The sequence below is a fragment of the Pavona decussata genome, unplaced genomic scaffold, assembly GCF_977016875.1.
Source record: "Pavona decussata unplaced genomic scaffold, jaPavDecu1.1 SCAFFOLD_49, whole genome shotgun sequence".
NCBI classification, from domain to species: Eukaryota; Metazoa; Cnidaria; class Anthozoa; order Scleractinia; family Agariciidae; genus Pavona; species Pavona decussata.
The window spans coordinates 1,920,156-1,942,466 of NW_028145471.1; the positions used below are offsets into that span (position 1 = coordinate 1,920,156).

General features: G+C 37.5%; 3 protein-coding genes across 4 annotated transcripts in view; 2 read left to right on the forward strand and 1 right to left on the reverse strand.

The window, feature by feature from the left end:
• Positions 1–517: 517 nt before the first annotated feature.
• Positions 518–7,953, reverse strand: LOC146481594 (uncharacterized). Of its 2 annotated transcripts, XR_014864450.1 has the most exons (4): positions 7,867–7,953; positions 3,472–3,972; positions 645–2,390; positions 518–601 (listed from the first exon to the last, which is right to left on the reverse strand). XR_014864450.1 is itself a non-coding variant. In XM_085108348.1 (3 exons), exons 2-3 carry the CDS (start codon positions 3,970–3,972, stop codon positions 1,692–1,694), a joined length of 1,200 nt encoding a protein of 399 aa, XP_084964474.1. In that variant the 5' UTR covers positions 7,867–7,953; the 3' UTR covers positions 518–1,691. The 2 variants fall into 2 exon arrangements, 1 of the variants encoding a protein (XP_084964474.1); XM_085108348.1 differs by having other exon boundaries at positions 518–2,390.
• A 5,608-nt stretch (positions 7,954–13,561) lies between these two features.
• On the forward strand, positions 13,562–17,472 carry LOC146481595 (transcription factor AP-4-like). Its single transcript, XM_085108349.1, has 3 exons — positions 13,562–13,823; positions 13,906–14,062; positions 14,183–17,472. The coding sequence occupies exons 1-3, from the start codon at positions 13,747–13,749 to the stop codon at positions 14,735–14,737; spliced, it is 789 nt and encodes a 262-aa protein (XP_084964475.1). The 5' UTR covers positions 13,562–13,746; the 3' UTR covers positions 14,738–17,472.
• A 1,161-nt stretch (positions 17,473–18,633) lies between these two features.
• Positions 18,634–22,311, forward strand: part of LOC146481596 (cytoplasmic FMR1-interacting protein 2-like) — a 31,191-nt gene continuing 27,513 nt past the window's right edge. Inside the window, exons 1-4 of the mRNA XM_085108350.1 lie at positions 18,634–18,860; positions 19,757–19,834; positions 20,567–20,850; positions 21,201–21,429. Coding sequence (XP_084964476.1) covers positions 18,663–18,860; positions 19,757–19,834; positions 20,567–20,850; positions 21,201–21,429 — 789 coding nt within the window. The 5' untranslated portion in view covers positions 18,634–18,662. The remainder of the gene's footprint in view (positions 18,861–19,756; positions 19,835–20,566; positions 20,851–21,200; positions 21,430–22,311) is intronic.

Below are 22,311 nucleotides of genomic sequence, written 5' to 3' on the forward strand. Positions count from 1 at the left end.
GTATGCATAAGCACTTTCTAAAATTGCACTGTCTGTTATTAGGTAAATACATTTCTCAAACTCATTAATAATTTATGAAGAGAAAACAAAGGAAATCACTACTGTGAAGGAGGTTTGGAAATGTGATCTTAATTATCATAAAATTTTGTGAACTTTTGCTTCGAATTTCTCCAAGAATTATCAATAGTTTAAGAAGCTATATCAAACACTCAAAAGAGTGTTTCCTCCTATTACCAAACACCTCGAAGTTGGTTAAAAAAAACTCGGCTGGGCCTCGTTTTTCCAACCTACTTCTCGGTGTTTGGAAATCGGAGGAAACACTCTTCCTCGTGTTTAATCTATGACATATCATTGGTATGGTTATGGTAGTATAAGTTCCTGACCCCATCTCAGTACATTAGACAGTCCCCGCCACCATTGGCACCTTTTAACAGAGAGTTATTAGTTGTAATTATTTTTGCTACACTTTTCGGCAAGAGAGTGCTAAGATGATAGCAGTGCAACTTTCATTCCAGTAAAAGTTAAAACTTTATATTGCATTTATATAGTATGTAATGTATACATTTTTATGGTGGAATAAGATTCATTCTGCAACAAAATACTTCAAACTAAAAGGAATAATACAGTGTTATTATGAAACAAACATTCACACCATGCTTGGACCAAGATACCAGAATGGAAGAAGGGCAGGGGGTGGGGGGGGGGGGGGGAACTCACCCTAGTCTGACCACAAGTGGCATCATGTAGATGGACACAAAGGCAATAGAGTTCTAAAGTGTGACGTCACAAATATTTGGAAATTATGGGATTTGTCAGTATATTCGGAAAGAGCACGATGAAAAATGCCTACTTGCCAAAAATCAGCATCTCATTGCAATTTGGGAGCTCTGTTACGCCGTGATGACTCCATACAAATCCTTCTAATTTTGTCTAAGTTCTTAATGTTTGGAACTGAGACAAAATTAGAAGGATGTGTTACGTCATCACTTTAGAACTCTATCTGGGTAGCAGGATAAACTCTTTCGGTTTGAAAGTTTTAAATCACTAATAAGCACCCCCTAGCATGCCAAACTCTGAACTTCAAAACACACCTATTGATGACTGCCAATCATAATTATGTCCATAATAATGGACTGTGAAAACTAAACCTGAGAAGTTTGATCTAAATCTACCAATCACAGTGCATGAAATGGTCTTTGACCCCACTGAGCATAAGAGCTCTGTTTCCTGACACTTTCTGCTTTGATGATGGACAGCAATTCAATTTTTACTCGATCTGTAAACTTCAGAGTTCACATGCTATTGCAAGGTTTATTACCTTAATCATTGCCTTTTGCCCTTTAACCTGACTAAGCAAAGATGTAATGTATTAAAATAAATATGTAAAACCACTTTAAGATGTTCCAGAAAATTATCCATACATCTTCCTTGGAAGGTTTTTGATTTTCCATCACTGTACAAATCGAAAAAAAAAAAACATGAATCCTGGAATAATTATTACATGTATTTCTGGTTCTTTGAAACCCTTGAGATGCTGAATATTAGCCAGGAGGTTTAACTGTTTTTATCTGAACTATAATAAAAATAATGACAATTATTTAATAATATACTCTACCTACCACAGTCGTGTTAAATGCAGATTACTGCAGTTGCATTTAATTCTCAAGACTACTGATCTTGTACATTCAATGTTATTCTTGTTCTTCAGAAATCAGATCCTTGCCATGAATAGTTTTGTAATGTTTTCTCAATGAGCTTGGATCCGTGTACCTTTTAAAGCAGTTTACCACTTTGCAGTGATAAGGTTTGGTCTCCGAATGTGTCCGTGTATGTTTATATCTGTCACTTGAATTTGAGTAACGTTTATTACAACCTGCCACAGGGCAAGCATAGGGCTTCTCTCCTGTGTGCGATCTTGTGTGAATTTTCAAGTTCTCAAGTCGTGAAAAGCTTTTCCCACAAGAGTCATGGGTACAAGTGTGGGGTCTCTCGCCAGTATGTGTTCTCATGTGTATCAACATTTTGTACCGGGCATTGAAGCCCTTTCCATTGCGTGGGCACCCCTGCCAAAGGCAACTGTATTCACTAGCTTCAGTCCTAATGTGGTATTCATTGACATGCGTGACAAGATCTTCCAGAGACAGAAAGTGTTCACAACAATTTTCCCATTTGCACTGGTGAAGTTCAGGTAAAGTTGGTGACAATGGAGACGTCATCCCATGCGGCAACACCGAAACTATTTGACCTTGGGGACTGACTTGGTCTTGCTCAAAAATTTGCCGCAGGTAAGTCAGGCTGGATGGGTGGCCTGTGACCACTACATCTGTCGCTGGTGACGTAATTAACTTTTGAGAAGATTTGCTGCTTTGAATTGCTTCTGATGTTGTAAACTGGTGATGAAACAAAACAATTATTAACTTTTGAAAACTTCGTGGATATTTGTCAGGAAACTTACGAAAAACTTTGCATGGAGATATTTTAATCGAAGAGCTCAGGGCACAACCAACCTATTTTGGATTTCAGGTCGTTTTTTTTGTTTCAGCTCAAATTCACACGAGTTTTTGCATGTGGTCTAAAACAACAAAAAGAAATTCAAAATGTAACGTAGGTTGGTTATACAATGAACCCTACAATTGTTCCTGATTAAATTATTTCCTGATTTTTTCATTTTTTTTTCTCTTTTTTTGTTTCTTGTTGAGCAACATTACTTTGTAGTATATGACATTCAATCATAAATCTTGAGAGAAAACCTAACTTTTAATAAGCCTCCTGGTTTCCTTTAGGTTTCCCCACCATTTCATTGAATAATCTGTTTTGTTCAAAAATTTGTTTTTCTTAAACCTGTACTGTAAAGTATGGCAAAACAAAATAAAATAGTAATTTAAAAGATTTAATATTAAAATACAGCATTAACTTCAACTCTCCCGGATTATCAAGGAGTCTCCTGGGTACGACATGAATCTACTGGTCAGTCCCATATGGGTCACTAAATCTCCAAATAAAAGTAAAATAAAACATCCACAAAATTTCTAACTAGTTTTTGAATAACAGTTCCTGGTTGCATTTCTGCGCATCTTCCAACCAATCAGACCTTACAGACATTTACATGTTCACATTGCAGATTTGTCCATATCTTCAGAAGCCTTCATTCAAACCTGCTGACTACAATAATATTGGCCATTGACTGCCATAGGAAAACATCCACCAAATAGGCCTTATCACGGTTTTCGACGCCATTTTGACAAGTAGGCAAACAGGCTTGAAATAACAGTGTTTGTATGGAAATCCAATGTCAAATACTTTTCATAAAACATCACTTCTGAAAAATTTATGAATTAGAAACTTTTGGCACTAGAAAAAGGATTTTAAGAAAAGAAATTGGAGGAATATAGCTGTGCCAGAAAGCATCCAGTCAACTGTTTTAATCTTTCCATACATTTGTCGGTATAGCGAACCGCCGTGAAAACTCACCACAACACATGGTTCCAAACCGTCCCTGTCTTCTCGTTTGACCATCAAAAGTTCTTCTTGACCTTCCTGCTCATGCAGTTCACCAGTAAGAAGTTCTGATGTCCCTTGAACATGTGTCAATACACAAGGCAAAACAGAAGAAGTCAACACAACTGGCTGCTGGAGAAGCCCTACAGTTGAGTTAATGACAGTGGAATCTGACAGCAAATCAGTTGAAACTGGTGTATCAGAGAGGCAAGGAGAACTTTCCAAGTCACTTGAAGATGAAATGGCCTCCGTTTCATTTAGAACAGAGGATCCGTGTAAAACAGAATCTTCAGCAGATAGACTTGTCATGACAGACGTTACATCTCCCTGGTCCAGCATTTCAGAGACTGTTGACACAACAGTTAAGGTATTGGGACATTTTTCAAGCTGTACTTCGACCCGGACTTCCTTTTGGTTGCCATCTTTATCTAGCTTTGAATGCTCCTGAGTGTCATTTTCTAATTCCTCTGACATCTAGAAATCAAGAACAATAAAAAAGTAAACAGATCAGAATCTCTTAGAAATACAGCTAAGGTAATACTTAAAATAAATACTCAATTATCGAAGGGCTCAGTCAGGATTAGCAGCATTAGTTATCAATACTTTGGTAAAAAAAATTCAAACGTTTCCAAAGCAGTTTCACTAAAGGCATACAGACTCTTGTCTTGAGTTTGTGATATATACTGTACCAGTACATACATGTATGAAACATTTAACTTTTCAAGCTTACATAATAGCCAGAAAGCCTACCTTCGGTGAATTAGCTTATAACTACTGTAACTGTTTTTCATACTATGCAGGCACACCAACTCATCAACTAAACCATGAACATTAGTTCCACTGTTGTTTACTTGGACTTGAACAGAAGAAATCCATAAAGCACCAAGACCAGATTCCATTGATACTTTCTATTCCAAAGATAGATTTTTTTTTTTGAAATCTTAGATCCAAATAGTGCAATTTTATCGGTTTTTGATCTTAGGTATTGAATTCTTATATTCTTAGTTTACAGCTTTACGGTTGGTGTAATACCCCAATAGATTTTACCAATTCTTCTTTGTGTAGATGTTAATGTAGATAAAGATTGAGATGTCATGGTTAGGCATAATAAAGTAGCAAATATTGCAACTGTGGACAGTAAAATTACTACAATGCAGGTCAAAAATAGTTGGGACACCTGTCCAATAATCATGTATTCCAAGTAAAGTTGGCTTTTTGGGGTCACAATTGGAGCGTACCACCCCCCTCCCCCCCCCCAAACAATGTTGGAAGATGCAGATAAACAGTATTTTGTTGAAATCTGTGTTGTAGTGTCAAATCTCAACATTGCTTGGGGGGGAGGGGGTGGGGGGAGATTATTTCAGTAGTATCTCGCTAAGTGTCCCAACACTTTTGACCTGCATTGTCTGAAAACGACTAGTTGGGAAAAAGTGCTGTTAACGTGGTCAAGGTATCATATCTAGAAATATCACAAGGGAGTCGTTTGAGGAATTTCAAGCTAGAGTTTTAAGAGCTTTTGATTGTATTTGTACTGAAACTATAGATAACACAATTGCCAGTTTGAACAAAAGGATAGAAGCTATCCTTGCCTCTAAAGGCGGTAGAACCAAATATTAATCACGCAATGCGGAACTGTGAAAACTGAACATGCTTTATTATTTACACTTCAGTATATTCTGTGAATTTCTAAAGCGTGTAAAGTGTAACTTCATTTTCATGCTATCTGAGGAAAATGCTTGTGTAAATTGTAATTGTCACTTTGTAAAACTCGTGACAACGAGAAGTTTATCACATGCCTGACATTTGCATTTTGTTGACGTAAAGAACTGAACATTACTCACTACAATACTCACTTTAAATAGTGGAGATTTATGCAAATTGAAAACGTATTTGACATTAAATGAACACAAATTTAGAAAGTATGTATGTTTTCTTTAGTTTGAAGAAACTATTTCTTTCATTATATGAGTTATGCGCATTTTCAACTCAGTACTCAGTAAAAGCACAAGAAAAGAAAGTTATTAATTAGCTCTTTATATAAAACATTCAATTTACTGAGTAATGTTGTAAACTCTATTCAGACACGTTCCTTTGGAGCGCATTATACAACAATTGTTTTTATATACTCAACAAGAGTAGCCGGCCATAGTTTATTTTTAAACACTGTTCTTCATTGATGCGAAATGAATGCAAACGTTACTGAGTATTGTCGCGAGCATCATGTCGCCGTCAGTCAGCAATGTAAACATTGCTAGAATTCTCTAGAATGAATCGTGCAAAACAATGTCCACAGGGCGCGATTTCTCGCTGTTCACTCTGTGAAATGGGCTGTTAGAAGCGATTGCATTTTCCGTTCGAGGACAAGTAGTTAAGTCTGGATGACCCACAGAATGAACCGCTTCGAGGTCTGATTTCGTGACATACTTGTAGGCGCTGTAATATGTATTGTGGCGGTCACTGAAATGAACTTCGATGTGGAATTTTTGGCTCAAGTATCTCTTTACTTGTAGCCATCTACCTCTCTTCTTCAGTTTTACCGCCATGTGAAAATGATACTTGTTGAGATCGCCATCGGCATCGGTAGTGGCATGACCCTCCATGCTTACCACCCAGTGAGAGATTTCAATGTTAAAGCTATTCCATGCCTCTATTATCGCTTCGCCAAACGTCTCTCTACGGAACTTTTCAGTGTCTGCACGACTGTACGTTATAATGTAAACAACTCTCTGGCTTTCTGAAGCCTCCATTTTCTCATTGAGGACAACACTCTAAAGAGCTTTCAGAGCCGCGCGCTCACAGTATAACACGATTTCTATGTAAACAACAGACCTTGTGGGCAGCGGATGGCATATCCGATTTAATAAACAAAACACCACGTTTTGAACTCTTTGAAAGTGAAATAAAGCTCATCGTTTCTTAAGCGTTACAACAGTGTGAACATGCAAGTTGTTATTTTTTACCCCGACTCACTGATCTGCATGGTATTCATTTGTCTATCTTTTTCCTGATATACACCTGTTGCGCCTTTCCCGTATCCATACTCTAATATGACAATACGAAAAGTGCGGCAATTGAAATTCCTTGTATATTGTTCACAAATATGTTCTTCTTGCTTACTAAACAAGAGTTCTCATAAGAAGCCCCACTTTTCATCGACCAATAGGCCACAAACCTGATCTCTTTCAAATACTCACTTTCAGACAATGCAGGTCAAAAGTAGTTGGGACACCTGTCCAATAATCATGTATTCCAAGTAAAGTTGGCTTTTTGGGGTCACAATTGGAGCGTACCACCCCCCTCCCCCCCAAGCAATGTTGGAAGATGCAGATAAACAGTATTTTTGTTGAAATCTGTGTTGTAGTGTCAAATCTCAACATTGCTTGGGGGGGAGGGGGTGGGGGGAGATTATTTCAGTAGTATCTCGCTAAGTGTCCCAACACTTTTGACCTGCATTGTAGCTGTCAGCACATTTCAAGTGAGAGAGTTGTTGCAGCTCCAGGTTTTATTACTTTTTTCCCATGGCTCTTTTGCAACTAATCATGTCAAGAGTATGGATGACTTACACACAACATTTAATAATAATTATTAATTCTAATAAGCTCATTCTAGTATGAGTTCTTGCTAGTATATAAAGGTAAAACAATCATTTGTTCTTGCTGGAAAAATTCTCCCTGATTTTCCAATACTACATTTTTTTAGGGTCAGGGAAAATCATATCACAAAATCGGATTAGTTAAAACTTATTGGACGACTTCATTTTTCATATATCTAGTAGTCTTAGCTTAAATGCCATGAGTGCCCAAATTTTGAAGCAAGAATTTGTTCCCGATCAAAACCAAGAAAACCAAACACAATATAACGCTAACTACGTTTATATAAAGTGGACTACACAGCTATAGATGCCGTAAACACATGTGACGCAGCACAAATTAACTCAAAATGTATTTACAACAATATAACAAAATTCACGGAGTGAGATGGAATGAACCACTTTGCCTGAAAGATTCGGGTAAAAGTTTAAGCTTATAAATCTTGAGCTGAAGTCTTATAACCATTCTTCTATTGCACTAAGTTTTAGAAATTTCTAATCGGGCATGAACCTGCTAGAAGGGTCAATTTTTTTTAATTTCAACACTACAGTTATCCAGCTTACAAAGGCAATTTTAAGATGTAGCAAGCGATCAATATCTCTTTCCTTGCTAACTATTAGATCACACATCGACATGCAATAATTATTTTCACAATCGCATGAAATGTACACTGTTTTGATCACGCTAAACTTAAATTCGACGACCAAACAAAAGTGTTTCTTTCCCTGGATCGTTTAACTAACAGATAAATACTTGAGCATGCAAAGCACTTACTCACCACGAACTGTTATACTTTGATGGATATTTGAAGTTTACTCTCCCGGTACTAATTTCCAAATGGAAGAACTCATCATTGTACTTCGATACCTTGGCAGCCGCGCCTCCGGCAGTATCACGTGCGTGTCCACACCACATCAACCACGCGATCGCGCGAGGGGTCCTTATGCTCGCAACACGCAAGAATTACAAATAGTTAATTTTTAGGCATTTTAACACTAACAGAAAAAATATCACTGTAACAGTGAATTTTAGCCAGAAAGAAACAAAAACGGCTCCAAAAAGGCCGATATTATTTTGTTTGGTATACCAAGAAGTTTTCAGCCATTTTTCGACTATTCCCGTTCATTTCGGAAGATTTCCGAAGACTACCGAAGATTCCCGAAGACTGCCGAAGATTTTTGAGGAGAAATCCGAAAATTTTCGACTATCTTTCGTCGTTATATTAACATGTGAAAGATATATATATTTTACAGTGTAAAGATACGATTTTTTTAGAGAGTAAAATCCTTGTAATTCACTTTAATTTGTATAATAACAGGATATTATTTATCATTAAAATAGGATACAATGCTCAACAAAAATGACAGATCAATGTCATTCCTTCCTTGTCAAAAGCTCATGGATATGTGCCATACCTGATCGTTCAGATGTTCCAGTTTCCCAGAAAACTGTTACGCATAGGTCGAAAAAAGAGACTACAGCCCCTTTGAGCACAGGCTCAAAGTTCATGAACTGATTTTCGAAGAGCAGATGAGAATTTACAATGCTAAAAGGCTATGGGTTTTTCACGAAAAACCCTCCAAACACTTAACAGTATTTTTTCCGGAAACACTAAGCATTAAAAAATTGGCCAATAGCTCTTTTCACGGTTAACTCTGCTCATTTGAATTACAATGAAATCTAGCATGTATGTGAGGCAATTTCGGGCTATTTTGTAGTTTTAGCCCGAAATTGCCTCGTATCCACGTTGGATAACATTGTAATGCAAATGACAAAAATTAACCGTGAAAAGGGCTATTTAACAGTAAACACTAAAAATTATAGGCAAATAACACTAAACACTAAAGCCCATTCAGACCCTTTAATAGGGCAATATAGGTCAAGTCAAGTCATCACTATTTAGGTTGGGTGTAATCTCATACCCAGATCTTGGTCGGTTCGGGAATGTCGAAATGTACTCCATTCGTGATATATGACCACTAAAAAGTAAATAAAAAACAGTTAAAAATCACATATGATCAAAAACAGTAACTATAACTTAAAATTAACGATTAAAACTAACCGCAAAATCTTGTAAAATTTTGTTCAAGAAAGTTCTTTAGTAAAATTAGAGAGCGACGAAGCTTATTTTATTGTTTTTGGCAATTTATTAAAAAGGACCGAACCTGTATTAGAAGCAAAAAATAAATAAATAAATAAAAATAAAAAAAATAGGCACGCTGACTAAATCAGCATTAGATATAGTAGACGTGAAAACTGCAAAGGACCGCGAACGATAATGCTGTTAGTTGACGTAGGATCTACAAGAGACCTAATCAGCCAAAAATAAACTGTAACACAAACTGCAAGGCTGATACTACGTGAAAGAGTTGACTTTGCGAGACAACAACCCGACAGAAACCGACAAAACAGGGCTGCAACCGTGGACAGCTGTTTCGTTCTTATTGGAACTCGTCAGCACGGTGTAGCAGCCTTTTAAGCATGGTTTTGTCCATGCGTTTCAATGTTAAGATGGTTTTGGCCATCTACATTCAGTTGACTTTGCGGGACAGGAATTCGATGCTTTGTCTGCTTTCTCCCTGAGGCACGTGGTGTGGCAACGCGTGATTCGGGGAGCGGGCGGGTTCAAAGTACGAAACTTGATAGGACATGGGTTTTGTTGCATTTTATTTGAGCTGGCTCTGTCGCTGGTTTCATATAGAACTGCTACACCGTGCTGACGAGTTCCAATAAGAACGAAACAGCTGTCCACGGTTGCAGCCCTGTTTTGTCGGTTTCTGTCGGGTTGTTGTCTCGCAAAGTCAACTCTTTCACGTAGTATCAGCCTTGCAGTTTGTGTTAGATATAGTGCCCGTGCTGCGTCTCGTGGCGCGTCTTATACAAAGACGGACCCAAGACGGATTACGAGTCTGGACGAACCAATGGCGTTTAAGGATGCACTATCCAAGAACGTTCGTCCAGACGCATAATTAATCTTCCTAGACAAACTTATATGGGTGTCACATATAACCACAACACCGGAAGTGGAAATGCAGCGTACAAACGCGCGAACCGGAAATAAAGGCTGCATGAAACAGTTGTTTTTATCTCGAAATTGCTGGGTGACCTGTGATGATTTTGTGCATGTATGCAACATTCAGTATGCCACTTAAAATATAAATAGAAACGTTTGGGGAAACGTTATCCAGTATAATTTTCTGTGGTGAAAAAAAAATGCCTTTAATTTTTGATATGACACAAGATCTACTGGATAGCTTTTGATCTGCTTTGATTGCTTCCACCAAAGCAATAAAAACGGTAGGTCACCGACTGGAGTTGACCTATTGCCATGGTAACCGCTATGACGTCAGAACTAGCTTTAAAGTATAGCCCAACAACTAAGTTACAAATATGTTGATAGTTCAAAGTCCACATGATCACGTACAATTTTATGTAGTTTTTCAAACAAACACTATAACAATGAAAAACCCTTACTAGTCCAAATTCGCCCCAGACGGATTCAGATGCCGCGCCTCTAGTACAAAAACGATTAACTGCTTCCTTGAGGTGGCTGAACAATAGCGGGAAGCATAAAAAAATGCTTTGTTACTCAGATGGCTAAGCTAAGTAGAAAAAGAAACAAAGAACCAAACCCAAACTACAAATAAAACAAAAACTAAAACAAAGATGAACCTTGCGACTGAAAGAGGTGAGAGAGTGTTTCCATTTTGTTTATTTTCGTTTTTGTTTCAAATGTGACGCCAGTGTTGCACCGAAGACGGAGAACGTTCAGTGCGCAGGCAAGATATCTGGAACGAGGGCTCTTTTGTCTGCTTGAGGTATTTAAAGCCCTTCATTAGTCTTGCTTTGCCAAGTTCGCCGAAAAACAAAAGCTTAAAAGCTGATTTAAAACTACTTTAAAAAAAAATTATCTAGGTCAAACCTTCGGGTGTTGGCTTTACGAAAATGCTAGCTGAGTGATCTTATTTCTCCATTGTTGAAGACTAATTTGCCCCTTCGAAAACAAAATGAATTAGTTGACTTGTTCAGTGTTAACTTTAGATTTTCTTTTCTTTATAACTTAATCCGAATTTCTGTGTTGATTAACGGCCTTCCGAACAGATATCCACCGAAATTAACTGTCTGGTGCCTCTGAATTAAACTCGAATCAATGTTCACGTTCAGCCCAGGCTTTGAACGACTAGGCCTGGCGACATCTTCGACCACATTTTAGATTGATCGGGGGTAGGTGGGGTGGGGGGGGGGGGGTCAATTCAAAATGGAGAATTCATAATGAAGGCTCGCTTGTAATTATTTATTTATCACAGGTACTTCCGGGTTAGTAAATTATCAACGTTTTTTTCTCGACCTTTCTTCTTCTTAACACTCTGTTAAAACATATTTATTTCAGAAGGCTCTTAGTTGATTATTTATTTATTTATTTATTTTTAAATATTGTAATTTTATCGGGTGATTTTACTGGTTTTTAATTTAGTTATTAATAATATTGTAATGCGCTTTTGAGTATTTATTATTATTATTATTATTATTATTATTATTATTATTATTATTATTATTATTATTATTATTATTTATATTTATATTATTATTTTTTTTCTTTATCTTTTCTTTTCTTAATTTTCGCAATTTTAGCTGGACCGTATTTTAACTTCCAAATATATATTTTAGTGATGATGCATGAATTGTAAATAGGTTTTTAATAGTTTTAATAGTTTTAACTTGTAAATATCGATTTTGCTCCGAATATTTCAATAAAGTTTAAAAATTATTAAAAAAAATTATTATTATTATTATTATTATTATTATTATTATTATTATTATTATTATTATTATTATTATAATTATTTACTTACCCACTTTCACTGAGAGATATAGGGATAAGACTGCATTTTACGGCGGCAGGAGCGAATCAGGTACCCCGTTCACTTGTGATGAGGATGGCTTATTTCCAGCTAATTGCGAAGTTAATGTTGGATTAATTAAAAACAGTTTATCTCATTCTTTCTCAAGGACAAAAGCAAGGAGCAGTACAGTAAAAATCTTTATAGCAACAAACAAAATCATACAATAAGTGGATCTTACAGGAAAAAAAACTGCTTACAAAAAAGAAGACTGGAAAGCCTGCAAGGTTAGACACACAACTCAAATAAATAAAAATACGCATACACGTTTATCGATACTATAATTAAATGAAGGAGGTATTCCAATGCCAAAAGCTATTTTCGGGTAAAACAGGGATGACGACAGGAATTTTGTTTTCGGCTGCGAGTTTTCTCACTTTACACCGATTTTATGCGGGGTCACTGATTATATTATAGGGTCCATGTGTCTGAATAAAGGAGAGGTTTGTCAGCGGAAAGTATTCCAAACTATCCTGAAACAGGGGCAATATAATTTAGAGCTATTTCGTTGAAATTAAGCCAAGGTGACATTTTCTTCACGGCACAAGTTTCATGGTAAATTTTCAGAGCGGGAAGCCTAAACAACAACAACAACAACAATAAAGTGTAAACCATCTAATTTAAGTGATCCTGGGCGAATTGATTACCCCTGCCTGACATATCCTCTTCCCCTGAAAAATGAAAAATTTACAGACGTTTGTATGACATATACCCCCAGTCATGCAAACGTCTGCAAATTTGTCAAATTTCATCTTACATTTCCTAAGCTGATATAACACCTAATATGCTGAAACTTTGCAAGGTTACTATAGTAAAGGCGTTCTTTCCAGTGCTGGTATCAGTTTTTCATTCCGTTCAATTTTAACTCATTCAAATCTGTTGCCGCCATTTTGGAGAAGGGTCTATTGTCGGCGTAAGAAAACAAATACATCCAAATCTGGATGGCCGGTTTAGCTTTTTCCCTTTGATTTGGTTCTAACTTTGGCGTCTGCGGATGAAAGACAACCGAGATAGCCTAGTTATATATAATACTAAAAAACATTTGGCAATATAGTCTGTCATTGCTGTTGTGAACAAAGCGGAAAGAAACAGCTGACGAATTTGCACTGAAATGATCAACAAAACAGTTGATTGGAAACTAGCACGCGAGAGGTGTTTCTTTTAAAAACACCCGCTGAACCAATTGAAAGTCACTTATATTTTGGTCATGGCTGTGTGAGCACGCTGTACAAATACTGGATTGGACAAGACATCTGATTGGCCAAAATGTTAAGCCATTGTTTCCAACTAGTAATGAGAACTTAATTAACTTCCAGTATCTCTACCGAAAGGAAACTCTGTATTTTTCCTACAAATTGTTCGAAGAAAAAATAATTGAAGTAAAGACAACAAAGAGAAAATTCATTTGTGAAGAGGGATAAGCTTCTATCAGCAAAAAATAGTCTTTCACTTGCATGTTTTTTGGTGAATGTAGAGTACTCAAGTTAATCAAATTCTATCTTCTCAATACCCTGGAATTTGGCATTCCTCTGCTGTGCCGCATTCAAATTTCTTACTTTGGCCATTCGGTCACCTGATCAACAAAGACAGCTGTTTCCCGCCGATTTTTACGTACCTGAGGTCTGAAAGGCGACACATTTGTTCACTGTTTGGCTGTGAATTGCAGCAAAGCTTCACTTTTTTCGCAATCATCGGCGATAGAACGATAGATAAAAGGCAGACGATTCAGCTGTGAGCATTTTTGGAGCTCAAAGAATATGTCGTTTTACGCGCGGTCTGCAGAGAAACGCAAGGCATATAAGATGGACGACCTCTTCGAAGACGAAGATTGCAGGTAAATTGTTGTAAATCTCCCCTATTTCTTCCATCTTCTCACGTAAAATAGCTAATTCTTTCCTTTCCAATGTTCGTTGCAGCTTCAAAGTGGAAGTGGTCGACAATCGCGAGCGGGAACGAAAGCTACGGCGGGAAATTGCAAACTCGAACGAGAGAAGACGTATGCAAAGTATAAATTCCGGTTTCCAAGCACTGAGATTACTGATTCCAAACAGCGAAGGCGAGAAACTAAGCAAGGTATGTTTGTAAGAAATGTTTTATTAAAAGCAGTTGTCTCGGTTTTACAAATCTGTAGGGAAACCTTGGGGAGATAAACCTTCGATCCCACTGACTTCATGTTCTCGATTCCATAAACAGGCCGCAATACTACAGCAAACAGCTGAGTATATTTTTGCACTGGAGCAAGACAAGACACGACTTTTGCAGCAGAACACGACGCTGAAGCGAATACTTAGCCAATGTGATCGAGAGGGGACAAATAATACGGATTTAAAGCGATCGCCGCTGAAGAAGGCTAAAAGTGAACCAGAGCACGTGGCTCAGGAAAATACCACGACCGACGAGAACAACAACGAGCTACACATGCACAGCGATGACTACGTTGAAGAAATACAAAAGGAACTTATTGAATTGAGGTGCCAGTTGGAACGAGAGCGGAGATTACGGATTAACGTGGAGGAGAAAAAACGACAGCTTGAACTTGATCTGGCAGAGACGACGCCGAAATCGAACGACAAGCCTCAGAAAGCTCTCGCGACCTCTCGCCAAAACTTGGACACGATAGTTCAGGCGATCAAGCATCTCGAAGGCGACAAACCAGAACTGATCGAGACTCCTACAAAATGCAAGGAAGAAGCTACGGCAAATGGCCCGTCTGGTAGCGAAAACGCTTCCAGGCGCTTGATAGTTTGAGCACAAAAACGTTTTTACTTTATTATTACGATTTTTTAAACAGCTGACTGGTTGGCGTGGCCGGTGGTTTTATATATGCAGATTACCCAAGCATGCGGGACCTATGGAATTCATGCATGGTAATTTTGTTTATGTACAGATTTGTACAAAGATTTGTGGAATTTTTTTTCCACTCTTCGGCACTTTGCTGGTTTCCCGTTTTGACGTGTTGCATATGTGCGTGCAGGCCTCGCCGTGCTCTATTTATTTCGAAGATTTGTGTGCAGAATATGCCCGGAAATGTAACCCTGTGCAGCATGTAGTTTTGCGGTGATGTTGATCATCTTTTGTAGATTTGGTGGATGACGTTTTTGTGTAAATATGTAAATAATTTTGATCGCTGATAGCCTTCAACACTCCCACTGAGGGGTGTGCAATGGGGGTGGGGGTAGGGCTGTCTTTTTTTTGTTGGTAAGAAATATGATCTAGGTTTACTCTTTATTTTCAAGAGTGATCAACAGGCACTTTCCTGAAAATTTTAATGTGTACTAAGATATTTTTGTCCTTTATTTCAAAACCTACTATAGTATAGTAGTAAAAAATTATAGCTGAAAGCAAATATGTGATTGTTGTCATCACTACTGGATCAGTGGCCAGAGATTGAGCAGTGTCAGTGTGGTGACGGTTGAACTTATGATAAATGAATTTAAAACTTGGACCCATGCAAAATGTAATATATTGTCCGTAGGAATGTGAGAGGTGCTGCATTTTTATTCTTTTTCTTCTTCTTTTGTTTTTGGTTGGAGGGGGGAGGGGGGGTTAGCGGGACTGTGCCCATTTCAAAAAGGTTTGTGTCTGTTTCACTGTTACTTGTAAGATGTTATGAGAATTTCACTGTACCACCCATTGTATATTGCTCTAGGCCTAAATGGGTCCTCATTGCCCCTGCCACTATTTCCTCAACAAAAGTTGTCTTTTGTCACAAGTTCATTTTAAGGACAGTGCCTTCTAATACCAAAGTATTTTTTTGCAGTTTATGACTATGTAGGAAAGGTAGATTTTAGCAAGGGCTACTGGAATCCAAAATCCAAATTCGGGGTAGCATTGCATTTTTTAGAGATAATTAAGCAACAATTTTTCTAAAAAGCTGTAAAATACAAAGCAATATATGATATTTTTTTGCAAATTGAACCTCAATTGTCTCTTAAAAATGCGTGGTTACCCCAAGTTTCATTTTGGATACCAATACTAAACCCTTCTTATGATGTACTTTTCACATACAGTCGGACCTCTATTAAGCGGCCACCCTCCATTAAGCGGCCACTTTCCAAAGTCCCGAATTATTATTTTGTCAGTAAAGTGCTGTATTCGATACCTCTATTCAACGGCCAACCTCTTTTAAGCGGCCAGTTTTCAAAGTCCCCAGAGTGGCCGCTTAATGGAGGTCCAACTGTAGTTATAAACCACACAAAAATATCCCTGTATTAGTAGATGCCACCCATGGTAACCCAAGTATCTTGGACCATCCCAAGATACACAAAATGTATGCACTGTAACAAAAAGAGGCACCGTTCAAAGTGTTTTTGTAACTTTTCCCCATATGTGTTTGAAAAACATTACTTGAACTCTGACAAGGCTTCCTTTCTACTAAGTAAGAGAGTTTTCTCTCTGCCGTTTCTGTTTTCTCTTGTTTCGGTTGCTTCTATTTATGATGTGAAACCTGATAGCTGTGTAACAAATTAAAGTAACAAGGCTTTCAGGTTTTGAGTCAACAAGATTGTAAAATTTGCACTATTAAATAGTCATACTTAGTGAAAGGGCTTCAAAAAGGTTGCAAAATATGTTCAGGTGTTTGTAAACCTGAACTATTCTTTCTCTGTCTTGAAAGGTTTCTGATTCTTTTTTTTTTTAGAAATTGTTGCAAGTTCGTTAATTTTGATTGTCCAAAAAGGTGCTTATTTATCCATTTCATCTCAAATAATTTATGACAAGCTATATTTGATGTAATTCAGAAAATGTTTACACCAGCTGTGACAGGGTGAAATGTGACCTGTGATCATATGAACGAAAGTCAAAGCTGACTTTAGTTTTGCCAAAAAAAGAAATAACTTCTCTTCTGTATCCAGCAGAGAACAGTTTCACACATAGTATTTATATTGTTAGATGTTATAATGGAATAAATCTTCAGAGTTTGAAGTGGTCTGGCAGCATTTCAAACAATATTTATTTCAGTAAAGAAAAGGCTTACGTAAACATAACTACTTGTGATAATGCCGTTTGCACAAAATGTGCAGCTCTCACGAAGTGTAATGTACCAGCGGCCTGCAATTTTGCTGCCTACAGATGAGGATTAGGTGCTTAGTTCACACTAATTTTCTCCAAGACCACTTTGGACTGCTTCTCTTGTTTTGCTTACTGCTGCAAAACATTTTGAGAGGGCCATCTGGCCAAATAATGTGCATAATTTAGGAAAAATAATATATGCAAAGCACACAGAACAAGGACTGGACCCGAAAAAGCAGTGGAAATCAAGCCTTTTTGCTGGCAAAATTTTCCTTTGTGAATGCTAAGATTTTGTTAGGTACTGAAGTTACTAATTTAAGCAGCCCTTTTGCTATATAGGATTGTTGCTACTTTTGAGTAGAAAAAGTGTGTACTGTGTAAGATTTAGTCAGATGTCAAAACATGCACACAAGGTTACTGAAAAAGTATTTAAAAGTCTTATTATGTTTTTCAAAATAAAAATTCTAACAGGGTACGGTGTGTTGTCCTGCCTGTTTCCTAAGTTATACACATTGTTGGGGTCTGGGTGTAGCCTGTGTAGTTGGCAGTTTTGTTCACGCAGGGTCAAAAGTTTGGAGGCGGAGAGATGCTATAATGAGAAGGAGGCAGGTCCACTCATGGCTTCGGTGCTCATTGAGGCGGCTCCACCACCAAAACTTAAGACCCCACGTGAACAAAACCGCTAGCTACGCAGGCTAGGGTGGTGGTACCCAGGGCTCAATTTCTTCTAAAGCACTGCACCCCTGTTCCTAACCCCTTCCAGTTAGTTCCTGTCACTTTTCCATTATCTGCTAATTTTTGCATTTTTCTCTTTCCCTACAGTCACCTGTTAGGAGGGTAACTAGATAAAAGGATTGTTTTGGAGTCTATTTTGCCCGTCACATGTTTATTTCCTGTTATCACTCCCAGCTCTCTAGAGTGCACTTACATAAGACCTAACCTTAGTGTTAACTCACTACTTCTGTCCCCATGGCCAGTTACATCATCATCATCATCATATCCTTTCCTCCTTAGCTTATTTTCAAACCTCCTGCCTATACCCACTCTCAAAGAATGGTCACAGGGCATTGGATAAATAATCAGATTTCAAAAAAGTTTGAAGTGTTGCAATATCCTAACGATTCAAACAAGCCCTAATTTCCTATCTTGTGCTATTTTTGCTAGCTTGTTTGGAACTGAAACAATTCTCGGCAACCTACTTAATTCATTCAGTGGGCAGGGTCAAGGTTGTGGCTTGTGCTGGGGGGTGGGGTTCCTCTGGGATCCAAATGGGATCATGGATGCGTGTATGTTGGATTCCTGTTGTGCAGCTCTCCAATATCATTTATCAGTGGAACTGTATAAGTGCAAATGAACATGTAGGTGGAATGTGCTTGCTTATTGTTGTCATGCGGAATGTTGTGAGGCCTGTTCCTCCAAAAATTATGTAAAAGAAAGATAAATTAAAATGTGATCATTCTCCAACCCATCCCCCCCCCCCCCCCAAAAAAAAAAACACAACAAAAAAAAAAAACAAACATAAAAACAATAACAACAAAACAACGGCAAAACACAAACAAATATTGCTTGCGTGACTGGGCTTTCGACATGAATACTCTGTAGGGTAGGGTGAGTAAAGGAAAACAAGAATGAGCTCTGCAAGGCATCTTGGGACTCAACCAAGATGGCGACGCTGGAGGATGCAATTTGTAATGTCCACCAACTTGAAACTATCAACCTACCGGACGAACAGCCACAGATCGAAGCACCTCCTGCTTCAGTTACTTACATCTCCAATTTCGACACGAATTTTGAGGACAGCAAAGCTTTTATAACATGTATCAGCAAGTATTTAGAGGAGGCGGATGTGCACAAGGGCTTGGTAGGTGTGACTTTTAGATTGTCATTCTTTCGAAGTGAAAAATAAAATAACTGGGCTTATTTAAACTTAAGTTTGGATGCATGTCAAATTAAAGTAAATTCAGAGAAATTTGGGTGTCAAGGCCAAATCATCGCTAACGTTCTTTTTGTATCGGGTCCTTCGATTGAATCTGATTGAATACAGTGGATAAGTTTTGAGGTTTCCCGAGGCCAAGCAATTCTCTTACTAGGGAGAATAGCCTTCAGCAGCGTTTTTGATTTAAGAGATTATGTATCAAAACCTCACCATTGTCATAACGTATCATTTTTCATCAGTTAAATCATTTTGTGATCATTGATTTTCACTTTCTAAACTCATTATAATCAAACAAATAATATTATTCGAACAGTACGATGTAAGTATCAAGTAGCTTTCTGACGATCCTTCCCTAAGAGTTGAATTTATAGACAGTACCTACACGTATGTTTATTAAATAGAGTCTAGAATGGCAACAATATACAGTACTTAGGCATTAAAATGAGTTAATAAAAGTCAAGAACTACGTGAAATACAGTTCTGACAATCATTGACACAGTGTACATGTACATGTATGTAATGAATATCTTGAAATCTAATTTTCTGACAGCCCTCTTAAATGTTTCTGGAGACAGCCAAATATTACAGCTATAACTTAGACCAGACTAGAGGCCCAAAATATCTTAAGTGAGTGCTTGCCATAACTACAGTTGAAATTCCTTTACTCGTATGCCAAGTCAAATCATTGAAACATCACAACATTGAGGGGTTGGCTGCTCATGCAGTGTAGTGACTATTCCCTGGAGCTCAAGCTTCACTAAGCAGGCAGGGCAGGTGATTAAATTAACTGATATTGATCATTTGCAATCTCTAATTGATAGAATGAGATGCTTGAAGAGGGTGAGACTTACGCTGTGATGCTGTATACGTGGAGAAGCTGTTCGCGTGCTGTTCCTTCAGTAAGAAATTATGGCTGTATTTTCAATATTACTTTTGTTAGTGCATTCTTGTTGGCTGGCAGATCCCAGCCAATGTTTTAGCTGGTGTTGCAGACTTAAATTCACATTATAATACATGTTTGTTACTCGCAGAAGCTGGCCAGTATTGGCTTAGTGTTGATTGACATCTTAATCAGTGTTGATTGTACCTGTACATTGGCCAACATGTTTTACCGTTATTTACTGTTCAGGTGTTGGCTGCATGTCTGAATTGAATTTTCTGATAAAGTATGAACAAACCACATGCCCATAATTATTGTTTCCCCTTAGCAGCTAACCTTCTTGCATACTGTTTGCCATCATCTCACATAATAAACCGCCATTACTGATTGATCCCAAAGTGACGGCAAATGCACACAAGGCATGGCGTTCAACAGAGAGTCTTTAATATAAGCAGTGAAAGCCCCTTCCCTCTAGAGAGAGAATTTTTTAAAATCATGAAGCTTAGAAAAATTGTTTTTTGGTATTTTGAGCAAGATGATTTATTCAAATTATCACTGAGAATTCTTTGTGGTTGTTTATAGTTGCATTTGATTTGTTTTATAGAGTTAATTATTATTATATATATTGTTGCACTGAATGCACAAATTACATGAAAGAACCAGCACTTCACAACAGAATGCCTCTAATAACCCCCTTGTGCCAGATCTTACTGAATTATTGGTCATAACAGTCCTTTGATTTCTACTATAGGTAAAAAGTGATGATCAGCCTAACAGAATTGAAATTTATGAGAAGACAGTGGAAGTTCTAGAGCCAGAAGTGAGAAAACTGAAGAGCTTCATGCACTTTGCACTAGATGCCATCGCTAGATTTTGCAAAGAGGTGAAAACTCTCAGTCATCCAGAAAGAAGGAAAGATTTCATATCCGAGAGGTATCTGTTGACTCTTGGAAAGTTCATCAACATGTTTGCAGTATTGGATGCTTTGAAGAATATGAAAGCCTGTCTCAACAATGACTATGCTTTCTACAAGAGGTTGGTCTTACAAATTGTGATAACTTTATGATACAATCGCTATGTACGTGTCTGAATCTTTGACTCTTTATCAATTGATAATAAAATTACAGTCAACTCCCTTGTAAGCGACCACCCTTGGGGCACAACAAAGTGGTTAATTACGATTAACAGTTTACAATGTACTAAAAAAGAAATATATGATCTAGGATAGTGTACAGTGTACATGTACATTGTAGATGTCAATATTGAACAGTTAGTCAATTATTGTTCGCCATATGTATGTCCAGTGTATACAATAATTTATACAAGTGTACAGACTGTAGTTTACTGAATGTTGAAATATAACATACAGTATATTTTTTTTACAGAGCTGACACATTCCTGCGCCGAGGGACTGGTGATGTATCAATGATTGAGGAGTCCCAGAATCTTTCACTATTCTTGGCAAACCAGAACAAAATCACGCTGTTGTTAAAGGAAGGACTGGAGACCATTCAGGGATATGACGATGTGCTGGCTGATGTTCTGAGTCTGAGTGTAAGACTACATGAGAGCAACATGTACATCACACCCAACGAGAAACATGTTCTTTTAAAGGTGCGTTGTGATCTGATAAAAAGATTTAGTTCAACTGCATTTGCAGTGCTCAGCATTGTACAGAGGAAGCATGGTGGTGTTGTGGTTGGTAAATTATATTCATTTGGAAGGGGTGCTTGGACTAAGGCCCTATAAACTGACTTTTGATGTAAGGTCAAATTCTCCTTTTGTTTCACAATTGAATACAAGGCAATTTGGAAGGAGAACCTAGTTATTTATCAGAAGTCACTTGGGGCTTTTTCCAAGCACCCCTTGAATTAATTTTTATTTGGACTTTCACTACATTATATACTTCAAAAAGCATTTGTCTGTCTGGGAGTGGCTATTTAAATCACTATTTTGGTCACACTGTTAAACATTATTTGCAAGGTACCAATGTATAATTTAATTCACACTAATTTACAAATTTATATCGACTAATGAAAAAATAGTTCTTTGGACATTGTATCCCATCAAAAGTTGGGATTTATTTACATGTGGCTCGATGCAAGCTAACTGTGGTCAAATGTTGTCTAATGACCAGCTGTTGTTTTCTGATGTGCTGTAGAAGATTAGAAGGTTGGTGGTTCAAGGCTGGTTGTGTGCATAATACCATGTTGTGTTCTTAGGCAATCATACTTTAGTTCACTTTGCTGCCCTCTTTGTTTAGTGTGTGACTGTATAAATGGAAACAGGCTTGAGAAAAAAGCTTGCTGATCAATATTTTATCAACTGTTTGGTTTATCAACAGAATTGTTAAGGTAATTTGACCACCATAAAGAAATTCAAGTGTTGACATTCTGATGAAGGCTGGGCTAATGCTTGAAATGTCATCACTCAAATTTCTTTACAGTGGCCAAATTACCTTATAAACTCTGTTGACAAAACTAAACATTCATTCCA

What these genes read in the sequence shown, in the direction of transcription:
- LOC146481594 (XM_085108348.1), bottom strand. Translation starts at nt 3,972, where the DNA reads ATGTCAGAGGAATTAGAAAATGACACTCAGGAGCATTCAAAGCTAGAT. An exon ending in GTTTGGAACCATGTGTTGTG is followed by an intron (nt 2,391 to 3,471) that starts GTGAGTTTTCAC and finishes TTTCATCACCAG; the next exon opens with TTTACAACATCAGAAGCAAT.
- LOC146481595 (XM_085108349.1), top strand. Translation starts at nt 13,747, where the DNA reads ATGTCGTTTTACGCGCGGTCTGCAGAGAAACGCAAGGCATATAAGATG. An exon ending in TTCGAAGACGAAGATTGCAG is followed by an intron (nt 13,824 to 13,905) that starts GTAAATTGTTGT and finishes TGTTCGTTGCAG; the next exon opens with CTTCAAAGTGGAAGTGGTCG. An exon ending in AAGGCGAGAAACTAAGCAAG is followed by an intron (nt 14,063 to 14,182) that starts GTATGTTTGTAA and finishes TTCCATAAACAG; the next exon opens with GCCGCAATACTACAGCAAAC.